Below are 12,722 nucleotides of genomic sequence, written 5' to 3'. Positions count from 1 at the left end.
TATACGACACGTTAGGACGACATTTTTCTGAAATTGTAAATGAAATTGTCTAAGCGTTGTAGGGTCATTAAATTGTGGGTTCACGACCTCGGAACCCTTGGCGATTTGTGTTTGTTGACAGCGTCGCCCTGGAGAAAGGGTCGCAATCTATTCCTGTCCTCTCCACTGTGACACTGTCCAACTCGGACAATTCGTTGAGGCGTTTTTTTTAAATTAACCTTCGGTCGGGGTTTTCGATTCAAGATATACAAGCTACAAGCGAGATAAATCTAAATTTTAAAGATTTCACTTGAAATATCGTTCTTTTAAAGATAACTGACTTAAAATTTTAGTAGGCTTTATACTTTAAAGCGACGCGTGACAAAAGCTGGCTTTATAATATCGCTTTCATAATGTCGCATTGTCTTAATTTATAGAAATAAATTGAAAACTAGGCATTCATACGGTTTTGAATAATAATAATAATAATAATAATGATTATAATTTATTTCCGTATGTGCAAAATATGCAGATGTGCAAAATATATAATTATGGGATATTCTAAATAAATATGGAGGAGATAATATGAAGCCAACGAAGGCTTACGGAAGTTTCTAATCCCCCAGAGCAGACAAAGATTCACACTAATGTCGCTAAAACTGTCAAAATCTATATATGGACAAATGAAATATATTTGATAGAACGCCTGGCTTCACAAAGTAGTTTTTGAAATAAAGAAAAATGTCTAAAACAATGCTGAACGAAAGGGTTCCAACAACATGGAGGCTTGCAACTGTAAAGTACTTCGTTGTTGCCAATTCGAGTCGATACTATCAACACGTCGCTACACGAACTGGCACGGCCGTCGCGTCGAGCCAGTAAGCTCCGATAAACATAGAATCCATACTAGCAAACTAAAATCGCTACGCACAACACTGGACGTATTGTTATATTAATACACATCTCGATATATATACGCGAACGTGCATAATTCAAGCCGATTTCCGCGTTGCGACGAGCGGCCGCCGAACGGCTCGTTAATCGTGAATGGCTCGGTCGCCATGGCGTATTGTGTCAGAGCGCTGACCGACGCGTTCTGATCTGTTTGTGCGTGTGGTTCGAGGTTGCCATGGATGACGCGTCGCTCTAACGCTTGTGAGTGTGTGTATATAACCGCGGCCGTGCAACGGTTGGAACCATTCGTAGCGGACACTTCTTAGTCTTCAAGTCTTCTTGACGTGTTACTGTACCTACAACAACTCCCTCAATATGGTAAGTGTTTATGGCAGATTATTCGACTTTTATTCGACTTTTTATTATCATTTTTAGTATTTTCTATGATTGTTGATTAGGCAGAATTCTACGATACAAAACGAAAAACCAAAACGTGAATCGTTGGGCTTTGAATTCGTGTCAGAAGTTTCGACTATATCCTAATAGGTGTTTTAGAATAGTTGGTTGTCTTCTTTTTTAAAATGGCCTATATTGAGTCGAAACGTCAAAATCTTCTTTTTTACCAATATTACGTGGTCATTCATTCTCGTCATATTAAGATCATATCGAGTTTCAGCTATTTTCGACGAATAAATTTTCATAGACTTTAACTGAAACAACTACACTTTTGTTAGTCCTAATCTGTATCAGTAATTACTTAGTCTTGATATAAACAATTTCTGTGTTGTATTTCATGGTATTTACAAAATTCGTGAGATGAACTCCTAAAATTTCGTTTAAAAACTTGTGAAATGTGGCTGAAGTTTTATTGATATCCTTTTTTCCATTTTTCCAGCGTGAATGTATCTCCATCCATGTCGGACAGGCCGGTGTACAAATCGGTAACGCCTGTTGGGAACTGTACTGTCTGGAGCACGGTATCCAGCCCGACGGTCAGATGCCCAGCGATAAAACCATCGGAGGCGGCGACGACAGTTTCAACACTTTCTTCAGCGAGACCGGCGCCGGTAAACACGTGCCCCGAGCCGTGTTCGTCGATCTGGAACCGACCGTAGTCGGTAAGTTGTTTTCTTCGTAATTTGCGTAAATTTAAAAAAATAGAACAAAATGATCTCATTGTCCATATAAACTGGTCGTGTTTAGGATATTACAGTCTATAGCTATTTCCATATAAGTTAATTGCTATTCAAATATTTTATATTCCATCAGCACATCACATTTCATTTTGATATCCACTGAATTTGTATCCTTTCAGGATATAATATATGATTTGGTCTAAGAAGAACTACACAAAATAAAATAATTCTTCAAGTACTTGCACAATCAATTTCAATATTCAATGTCATTTTTATCATTACAGATGAGGTCCGTACTGGAACCTACCGTCAACTGTTCCACCCCGAACAACTGATCACCGGTAAAGAAGATGCCGCCAATAACTACGCCCGAGGTCACTACACCGTCGGTAAAGAGCTGATCGACTTGGTTTTGGACCGCGTCAGAAAGTTAGCCGATCAATGTACCGGTCTCCAAGGTTTCCTGATCTTCCACTCATTCGGCGGAGGTACCGGATCCGGTTTCACTTCTCTGTTGATGGAACGTCTGTCCGTCGACTACGGAAAGAAGTCGAAACTGGAGTTTTCCGTCTACCCGGCCCCGCAGGTGTCGACAGCCGTCGTCGAGCCGTACAACTCCATCCTGACCACGCATACCACTCTGGAGCACTCCGACTGCGCCTTCATGGTCGACAACGAAGCCATCTACGACATCTGCCGTCGTAACTTGGATATCGAACGTCCGACCTACACCAACCTGAACCGTCTGATCGGCCAGATCGTCAGCTCGATCACCGCCTCGTTGAGATTCGACGGCGCTTTGAACGTCGATTTGACCGAGTTCCAGACTAACTTGGTACCGTACCCGCGTATCCATTTCCCTCTGGCTACCTACGCTCCGGTCATCTCGGCCGAGAAGGCCTACCACGAGCAGTTGTCCGTCGCCGACATCACCAACGCCACGTTCGAGCCGGCTAACCAGATGGTCAAATGCGACCCGCGTCACGGCAAATACATGGCCTGTTGTATGTTGTACCGCGGAGATGTCGTCCCCAAAGACGTCAACGCCGCCATCGCCACCATCAAAACCAAGCGCACCATCCAATTCGTCGACTGGTGTCCGACCGGTTTCAAAGTCGGTATCAACTACCAGCCGCCGACCGTCGTGCCCGGAGGCGATTTGGCCAAGGTGCAGCGCGCCTTGTGCATGTTGAGCAACACGACGGCGATCGCCGAAGCGTGGGCCCGTCTCGACCACAAGTTCGATTTGATGTACGCCAAGCGCGCGTTCGTTCACTGGTACGTCGGCGAGGGTATGGAAGAGGGCGAGTTCTCCGAGGCTCGCGAGGATTTGGCCGCGTTGGAGAAAGATTACGAAGAGGTCGGCGTCGACTCGGTCGAAGAAGAAGGCGAAGAAGAGGGAGAAGAATATTAGAGAATTTGTTTTCCGAAATACATTTCCGTTCTAAATTCGAAATTCCATTCCTTGTGGCGTAATACGCATAATATCAAATAAACATACTGATTAAAGTATTTTCATATTTGCCTTAAAAAAATTGAAGGACTTATTCTATTTCTATTCTATTGCTGTTCAGCATGGTTTTATTTGTTCAGATCTGTTGAATATTGCAAGGGTCAGTTCTCGAGTGGATCTTTCGACTTTTAAGTGGACGTTGATTGACATATGACAGTTAAAATCACCCTCTCCATATCGCATTTATCTAATCGGCTGACTTGGAACAACCTGCCCCGTGTTCTATGAACCCAATTTGTGAGGATCAGTAATAATGACTTAAAGACCAAGTTTAGCCTTTTCATATCAAATTTTTATTATGGACTCGTTCAATATTTAACTAAAAAGCAAAAATGGATATTAACGAGACGTGTAGTACTAGTATAGGTTAACTAATTATTAAACGCACGAGCTTTGGCCATTTAAGTATAGAAGCTTCATCAGGTGAATGAGTCTATTCATTCTAAACCCGGTTAACACAGCTACTCTACGAATCAAGTGAAAATGTTATTTTTTCATCAAACACTGAATTTAAAATCAGTACAGTACACGGGCTTTTAAGACTAATTTTTATGCGTGTGACGTATATCCGCTATTCAGCACGAGGAATTTTTAAAGGAATTGACTCTACAGTTGCAATATCTGTGAATTTTGTTTTTCATTTTCCCATCTTCCGTTGACGGCCTGAATCCAAAGAAGCTAGTCGACGCATTGCTTCGCAAGTTGGACACAATCTTCATCTGACAAAGGAGGCATCTTCAATAGGGTTATTTTAGACTAGAAATTGGGTTCATTTGAGTTAATTTTTCGACAATGAAATCTATAGATCTTTGACCTTAAAATAGGGATTAACCTTGTTAATTATTTGGATGGTAGATTTCGTTCATTTTTTTTTGATTGAGTGTCCCTTACGAACCCACCGCACCTGCCAGGAGCGGAACAGGGGGTTTGATTTTGAAATCGCAAATCGAAGTATGGATTTAGTTGTGTGATCGGCGGTAGAATTTACAGAATGTTTTGTTTAAATCGCAGTACAAAATTAGGTAATTCGGTTTCGGTTCACTCAAACAATCTTCCAACCAGTCTGAACCGGGTGAATTTTCTTGGCTGTGTTATCTAATACATCGAAATTTTGGAAATAACTATATACACGGTTGATGATTAATTTGTTCATTTTTTATATTTTTGTTCGTTTTCTTCGTGTAAATAGTCCGATAGTTTATTTTTCTTTTTTCTCGGGTAGATGTTGGTATATAAGTCCCCTAAGCTAATTGTCAGTATCCTGACTGACCTGCTGACCTATTATGCCGCTAGATGGCAAACTTGTCGAAGGTGGCTGCTCAAACTGCACTGGCATTCAGTATCATTGTCTTACAGTCGTTGAAATTCCGCTCAACGGTGACGGGACTTTTTGAAAATGTTTTCTTTATTTCAAAAATCGCCAAAAACACCCTATATATTTTAGAGTAATCAATCAGTTTATTGCATTGATTGGGATCAATAGCGGACAAAAACATTTTCTAGATAAAAATATCGCCCAAAGCAATCTAATCGGGTATATGTTTGGTGACCGGATTTATAGTTAAAAGTGTGTAAGAAAATGATTAGAGTGTCTGGAAAAAAACATCCATTACCGTGGAAGCGAACTTTACCGCCTGCTTCGACAAATTCGAACTAAATCTCGCTCCCCTCACAGCCGCGGCACGCCTCATAATACGACGGTTTCTAAACATCAAGCGAGCATCGGAATGATTTTAAGATGAAGTAACTAGTTCACACTTAAGGAACCGCTCCTGGTATTTTCACAAGTTGCAAAATGTCATTTTCCTCATTACAGCAGGCACGATACCTATGGTTTCATGCGGCTGGCTCTCGGCCATAGGCTAGATGGGTGCGCGGCTGTTCAATTCTTTCTATCCCCTCACTCTCCCCAACCCAGGTGGTCATTGACTCTTAGAATACTAGAAGCGTATTTCATTGTACACATGTTTCTAAACCCCTGTTTGAGAAATGTCAAAGACAGTGCAATTTCAGCGATTCGAGAAAATCCCGCGGATCAACTCAAAGTGCTGAAGGGTTACGAAATTCAATCCTCAGTAAATCCCATTAATGTCAGCAAAATTTAAACTCATAGAAATGTACAGATAATTTAAGAAAGAACATTTTTTTTGCCAATAAATAAAAAAATATGTATTTCAATATATTTTATTTGATATTATGCGTATTATGCAACATCGTGGAAAGAACGGAATTTCGAACTGAAATGTTGAAATGCGACGATTTCTCTAATATTCTTCTCCCTCTTCTTCGCCTTCTTCTTCGACCGAGTCGACGCCGACCTCTTCGTAATCTTTCTCCAACGCGGCCAAATCCTCGCGAGCCTCGGAGAACTCGCCCTCTTCCATACCCTCGCCGACGTACCAGTGAACGAACGCGCGCTTGGCGTACATCAAATCGAACTTGTGGTCGAGACGGGCCCACGCTTCGGCGATCGCCGTCGTGTTGCTCAACATGCACAAGGCGCGCTGCACCTTGGCCAAATCACCTCCGGGCACGACGGTCGGCGGCTGGTAGTTGATACCGACTTTGAAACCGGTCGGACACCAGTCGACGAATTGGATGGTGCGCTTGGTTTTGATGGTGGCGATGGCGGCGTTGACGTCTTTGGGGACGACATCTCCGCGGTACAACATACAACAGGCCATGTATTTGCCGTGACGCGGGTCGCATTTGACCATCTGGTTAGCCGGCTCGAACGTGGCGTTGGTGATGTCGGCGACGGACAACTGCTCGTGGTAGGCCTTCTCGGCCGAGATGACCGGAGCGTAGGTAGCCAGAGGGAAATGGATACGCGGGTACGGTACCAAGTTAGTCTGGAACTCGGTCAAATCGACGTTCAAAGCGCCGTCGAATCTCAACGAGGCGGTGATCGAGCTGACGATCTGGCCGATCAGACGGTTCAAGTTGGTGTAGGTCGGACGCTCGATGTCTAAGTTACGACGGCAGATGTCGTAGATGGCTTCGTTGTCGACCATGAAGGCGCAGTCGGAGTGCTCCAGAGTGGTATGCGTGGTCAGGATGGAGTTGTACGGCTCGACGACGGCTGTCGACACCTGCGGGGCCGGGTAAACGGCGAACTCGAGCTTGGACTTCTTTCCGTAGTCGACGGACAGACGTTCCATCAACAGAGAAGTGAAACCGGATCCGGTACCTCCGCCGAACGAGTGGAAGATCAGGAAACCTTGAAGACCGGTACATTGATCGGCTAACTTTCTGACGCGGTCCAAAACCAAATCGATCAGCTCTTTGCCGACGGTGTAGTGACCTCGGGCGTAGTTATTGGCGGCATCTTCTTTACCGGTGATCAGTTGTTCGGGGTGGAACAGTTGACGGTAGGTTCCAGTACGGACCTCATCTGTAATGACACAAGCGACATCGAATATTGAAATTAATCACACAAGAATTTGAAAAATTATTTCATAATTTCTTTTTCTATTATATGGATAATAATAATGAATTAATAAATTGATAATAATGATTATTATTTTTCTTATAAAGCAATGTAATTGAATATAATCACAGCGATTTAGAAAGAATTAAAAAATATAGAATTTAATGAAGATACGATAAAACATTGAGAATAGTTTTTCTTAAACCAAATTCCACATATCCTTAGCGAATACAAATTGAGTGTATACTGATAATTAATTATCAACTTTAAGTAAGTAACACATATTAGACATGGCTATAAACTGTAATAACCTAACCACGACCAGTTATAAACCCATTGATGTCAGTTTGGGTGCTTCATTTTTGCTAAGTTTACGCAAAACACGATATGAAATCTTACCGACTACGGTCGGTTCCAGATCGACGAACACGGCTCGAGGCACGTGTTTACCGGCGCCGGTCTCGCTGAAGAAAGTGTTGAAACTGTCGTCGCCGCCTCCGATGGTTTTATCACTGGGCATCTGACCGTCGGGCTGGATACCGTGCTCCAGACAGTACAGTTCCCAACAGGCGTTACCGATCTGTACACCGGCCTGTCCGACATGGATGGAGATACATTCACGCTGGAAAAAGAGAAATAAAAACGAAATTACTTTATGTACTATTAGAAGTTCTAGAATATTCTCGAAGCAGTTTACGAAAATAGGGAATCCACGATTTCGGCGAATTCTAAATATAGACTAGGTCGAATGGCGCATGAAATCGATGACTTAACATACGTCAATATAAGCGAAAGTAGTAAATTTCAACTACGGAAAATGTTGAAAATTGATTCGTTATAAAAATTAAGTCGCCTTGATTAATTGCAAGCACATGCAGGCATGCAAGCAGTGTTCACCCTTAACTAGATAGCGTTTGGTTACTGGTAGATTTTCTATAAGATTTTGAAAAGACTACAATTCGACTTAAGGCGAATAACAGAAAAAAAAATTGAAAAAATAGAAAGACATGATTAGTAAATAGCGAAAAGATGACTATCGGCAGCTAGCTAGAAAACTGCATAGGTACAGTTGATAGCGCAACTGAAATAGCGTTTATAGCATTGGCATATGAAATTGTATTTGTCATTTTCGAAACTAAAGCAAAATTCAGACACATTTCAGATTTTTAAATTAAATCAATTCAACTAATTTAAGCACATAGCCGTATTGTATAAAACTGCTATTCGCAAAATATAGTTCAAAGTTCGTTACTCACCATGATGATAGATTTGTAGTGTGGAAAACACGTCGATAAGACTTCGAAGACTAAGAGGTGTTTGCGACTAATGATTTGTCGGCAGAGCTCGCTTCGTTTATATAGCGTGTTCGGTCGTAGCTAGCGACGACGGGACGGTCCTAGCAAACAAACAAACAAACAAATAAACAAACAAACAAACGAGGCCCGGCTTGAATAGCGCCTTGGTGACCGGCGCGCTGCCTGGACAAGTTTGGTCTGTCCGCCGGCGCGAAGCGAAAACGCGTTCAAATCGGCTCATCTAAAAGTTATACTTACGTTTGTTACTGTATATATATATCGAGATAAATATTAAGATATATCCATATATTAAATTATTTATATCGCGATTAATATTAGTATGATAATTTACGTTCGGGCGCGTACGCTCAACGGTGTATTGTCATGCTTAGTCATAAATTAGAGACGCTTTTCATTGAAGCGCGCGCTAATCCGTGAAAGAAATATTAATAGGGATTAAAATCAAACGGTGTTTTTCGGAATAAAAGGTCAACAATTCGGTTACAATTATTTCTTAAATCATTCAATGGGTTTGAATTATGAATAATAATAGTTGAATAATGTTTAGATGGGCGCTACTTCTCTTGGCTTCATATACACTCGATATATTCTAATACGACCATAGTGAACTGATATTGACCTCAATGCATAATTAACAAATAAAAATCCACAGTGTAAATATGTAGAAAAGTTTATTTCGTATCAGTTTTGGGGTTACTTCTAACCCTACGATGGTGGGTTTAAGAAGTCACCCGAAACTGATAGAAAATAGACTTTTCAACGTATCTACGGTGGGTTTTTATTTGTTAATTCTAATATGAACTACATCTAATAGGAATGATTCAAAGATATATGTGTCTACTGCATATCAGGGGTTTTTGACCCGGGCCACGCGCGCCGGTTACTAAGAACCCAGTCGCCTGTTCATTAAACTATGGCTGCTGCTGTAAGACGTTTGATTATTTGCAGGCATGGTTTTTCTCGCTGCTCCTGCGCGTCTCAACGTGAAAATCAATCGGATAGTTATTAGAACCACTATCGTTATTAGAACCACTATAGTTATTAGAACCACTAATAAACAACTCGTTCTCGCGTAAACGCTTAAATTCTCCGTAAACTCGGTTAGCTTCATCGACCACTTCTCGTGTACGGTGCAAACGTTGATTGGACGACGAGTATAGAATTTGAAAAAATCCCTGCCTCGATCGCAAACTGAAATAATCGCGACTAAAGTTTCGTATATATAACATCTCTTCATGCTTATGATACTAACAGCTTTCAGAGGCCAACAAACAACGATATATCTGTCTATAGCTATTAACAATGTTATCACATCAGTTAACAACAGTAAATGAAAAACACATAAACACACATGTCCGCAACAGCCAAACATCTCAAATAGAATATACTGGTGTTGTTCGAACGTTCTTTGCTGAGTATGATAAAAGACAGTAGATCTGTATTGAGTCCAAAGATGACATTGCCGAAAGTGACGAAATTCATTACCCGTATTATCATGTTGTCGAAATGCGGTCTGTAATCGGCGTGATGGATGTATGATATATAAAATACACGACGTTTCGATCTCACCCTTACGACGATATCGAAATGTCGTGAATTTTATGCATTTTAGACTGTTCGAATAATAAATTCTTGGTTTTAGAATTCTTTTAATCTGTAGATAGTGGGTTTTTTTCTTATTAGCCTGAAGTTTACCGTCGTTATTTCTTTATTTCTTTAGTAAACGAATCGAATTGTCATGGCTGTCCTCTATGAATGCACCCTAATATTCAATGATTATACATGGTTTGAGTTGACTATCAATAGACTGGCGAACCTTGAAAGTTCCGGATGTTCAGGCTACAGTCGATGCAGAAGATGCTGCATTGTTTGTGACATTTTCGGTTTGAAAAGTCCTAACTGTCTTGTAGACATCTTACTTAAAGTCCTGTCGGGATGGTTGTCTCAATATGTTACAGATATTCTGAATCAATATACGACAACGGTTTGAAAGGTCCTGAAGTTCACGTACGGTCGCCAGGCCGTTCACGACTGCATCAACTAATCGTTTTGAAACACGACCATTTCAGGACGGGCGTTTTTATTGTATTTGTTGCTTTTGATATTTTTTTTCAAAAATATTTACAACGATTCTAGGGTCCCGGCGTTGAATATTTCTGCCAAGGCCATATTCTTCGATTAGGCTTTTTCTTATCGTGACGTCCTAATCGAAAACATCGCTTTCAGCTGGTCTCGAAAGCGGAGCCTCGAAACGCAATAGATGACGAAATTGCAGGACGCAACGACCATTCTGACAACGTTCTGGGTCATAATGAAAATCAATGTGCCTCGGGGAGTTTCTTTAAGCGTGGCATATCTACCGAACAGAGCCTGTATTAGGTTGTGAATACCTGCCTTGAGACTAAAACCTTTTTTCACCATATAGAAACATGAAATGAGAACTAACGTCAGAGTTAAACTACGGCCACTACTGCTGCTGCTGCTGCTGCTGTTAGAAATTTGATTATTTGCAGACATAGTTTTTCTCGCTGCTCCTGCGCGTCTCAAAGTGAAAATCAATCGGATAGTTATCAGAACTACTATCACTGTCGGTATAATGACTAGTAACGGGCAGCTTACGAACGCCTCGTAGTATCTCAAGTGAACATTTTTGGTTACTGCAGTCAAGTTGATAATCCATCTGACGTGTCCGGTGCACGCATTGATGGAACGGCGAACATAATATTTGTAAAATGCCCTAATCCGATCACAAATTGAAATAATCACTAGAGAGGTTATGTATATATAACATTTCTTCATACTTATAATTCTAACAGCTTTCAGAGGCCAACAAACAACGATATATCTGTCTATAGCTATCAACAATGTTATCTGATCACTGATATCCGAAAACACAAATCGAATATTTTGCGTGTATGCGGACGCGCGCTTCATTGAGTGGTTTATTTCAGCAGTCATGTCCAGTAACAATGTGTGACTGTAGAGCCAGTAGTGGAAATCAAATACGACATAAGACAAACAAATAAACATGTCCGCAACAGCCAAACATCTCAAATAGAATATACTGGTGTTGTTAGAACGTTCTTCGCTGAGAACGATTAATGACAATAAATTGGTAACGAATCCGAAGATGGCAATGCCGAAAACGACGTAAGTCGTGACCTGTATAATCATGTTGTCGAGAAAAGGTCTGTAATCGGCGTTGTGATAGTATTTACACAGGGGATGAGGTTTAAACCCCGCCGTCTCGTTGGTGGTGGTGGTGGTGGTTGTCAGGTTCGATCCGTTGAGGTCGAGAAACTGAGCGCCAACGACCGATACATTTTCCGGAGACATCATTTCAGTCCGCGATCACTGGTTGTCGATCGAGGAACAGTCGGTATCAACTTCCGCCTCTGTAAATCTTCTAAGAACTAGTGACATCTCAGTTAGTAGCGGTTTCTTTGCGAGTAGTGGGACGTCAAACCACTGAACTGCACGAAGTGAAATGCGCGCTGGCGCTGAGAAACTGGAAATTGATTTTTTTTTCTGTGAAGCCGCGAACACTGTCTACCGTATCATTATTGAGTGTATACGCTGTAGCTTACCGTTCTCTTGTGATTATTCTATATGTCGAATGCGAGAACGATGTAGAATGATATCTGTGGCTTCTCAGTAAGCCGCGGATCATTTTCAAAATTTGTAATACGTGATTATCACGTATTAGAAATTTTGAAAATGATCCGCAGCTTACTGAGAAAAAGAAGCTCAGGTTTTCAACTAAGCGTATCACTGATACGCTTAGTTGAAAATCTGAGCTTCTTTTTTCGTGAACCCTTTCGTTAATTGCGAACCATCATAAATTAAAATATTCCGTAAACTGAGAAGCCATGGATATCATTCTGCATCATTCTCTCGTTCAGCGGTCAGTATTTCTAAATACACCGCGGTCACAGTGCATAGACCTGTATACAAATACCGTGTTCAAAATTTCCCGATATAGAATTAATTTACCGCTTAGCTATGACCAACGACTTGCCCGGATAAATGATTCATCGATTTTAGTAATAAGACATCGCTAACTTTCATTATTTTTGACCCGTCGTCGGTTTAGATCAACCGGTCAAATTGGCACAGGGCCTACCGTGATAATGAAAACCTCGCAATTTACAACAACCTTTTAGAAGCGAAATTCGTTTTGATAATAGAAGACAAATTAATCGCTTAATTTTCCTTCCTATTCCAGCCCCTATATTGTGCTCGTGTTGATTAGCGCCTGGTTTTAAGAATATAGATGTAGAAAGTTCAATTAAATAAAGATATTATGATTATTTGCAGATATGGTTTTTCAGGCTGCTCCTGCGCGTCAGAACGTGAAAATCAATCGGACAGTTATCAGAACCACTATCACTGTCGGGATCATTGCTAGAAATAGGCAGGTAAGAAACACCTCGCTTTTTAACAAAAATATACTC

At 41.1% G+C, this 12,722-nt stretch overlaps 2 protein-coding genes across 2 annotated transcripts; one reads left to right on the top strand and one right to left on the bottom strand.

Annotated features, from left to right (window-relative positions):
- The first annotated feature begins 1,139 nt into the window (after positions 1-1,139).
- LOC141913918 (tubulin alpha-1A chain-like) lies at positions 1,140-3,544 on the top strand. Its single transcript, XM_074805136.1, has 3 exons — positions 1,140-1,251; positions 1,769-1,991; positions 2,294-3,544. Exons 1-3 carry the CDS (start codon positions 1,249-1,251, stop codon positions 3,421-3,423), a joined length of 1,356 nt encoding a protein of 451 aa, XP_074661237.1. The 5' UTR covers positions 1,140-1,248; the 3' UTR covers positions 3,424-3,544.
- Positions 3,545-5,763: 2,219 nt separating this feature from the next.
- On the bottom strand, positions 5,764-7,580 carry LOC141913926 (tubulin alpha-1A chain-like). Its single transcript, XM_074805147.1, has 2 exons — positions 7,352-7,580; positions 5,764-6,916 (listed from the first exon to the last, which is right to left on the bottom strand). Exons 1-2 carry the CDS (start codon positions 7,470-7,472, stop codon positions 5,787-5,789), a joined length of 1,251 nt encoding a protein of 416 aa, XP_074661248.1. The 5' UTR covers positions 7,473-7,580; the 3' UTR covers positions 5,764-5,786.
- Between the last annotated feature and the right edge of the window lie 5,142 nt (positions 7,581-12,722).

The sequence above is a fragment of the Tubulanus polymorphus genome, chromosome 12, assembly GCF_964204645.1.
Source record: "Tubulanus polymorphus chromosome 12, tnTubPoly1.2, whole genome shotgun sequence".
NCBI lineage: Eukaryota > Metazoa > Nemertea > Palaeonemertea > Tubulaniformes > Tubulanidae > Tubulanus > Tubulanus polymorphus.
The sequence above is the reverse complement of the archived record's forward strand: the minus strand, read 5'-3'. Positions and strand labels throughout refer to the sequence as shown.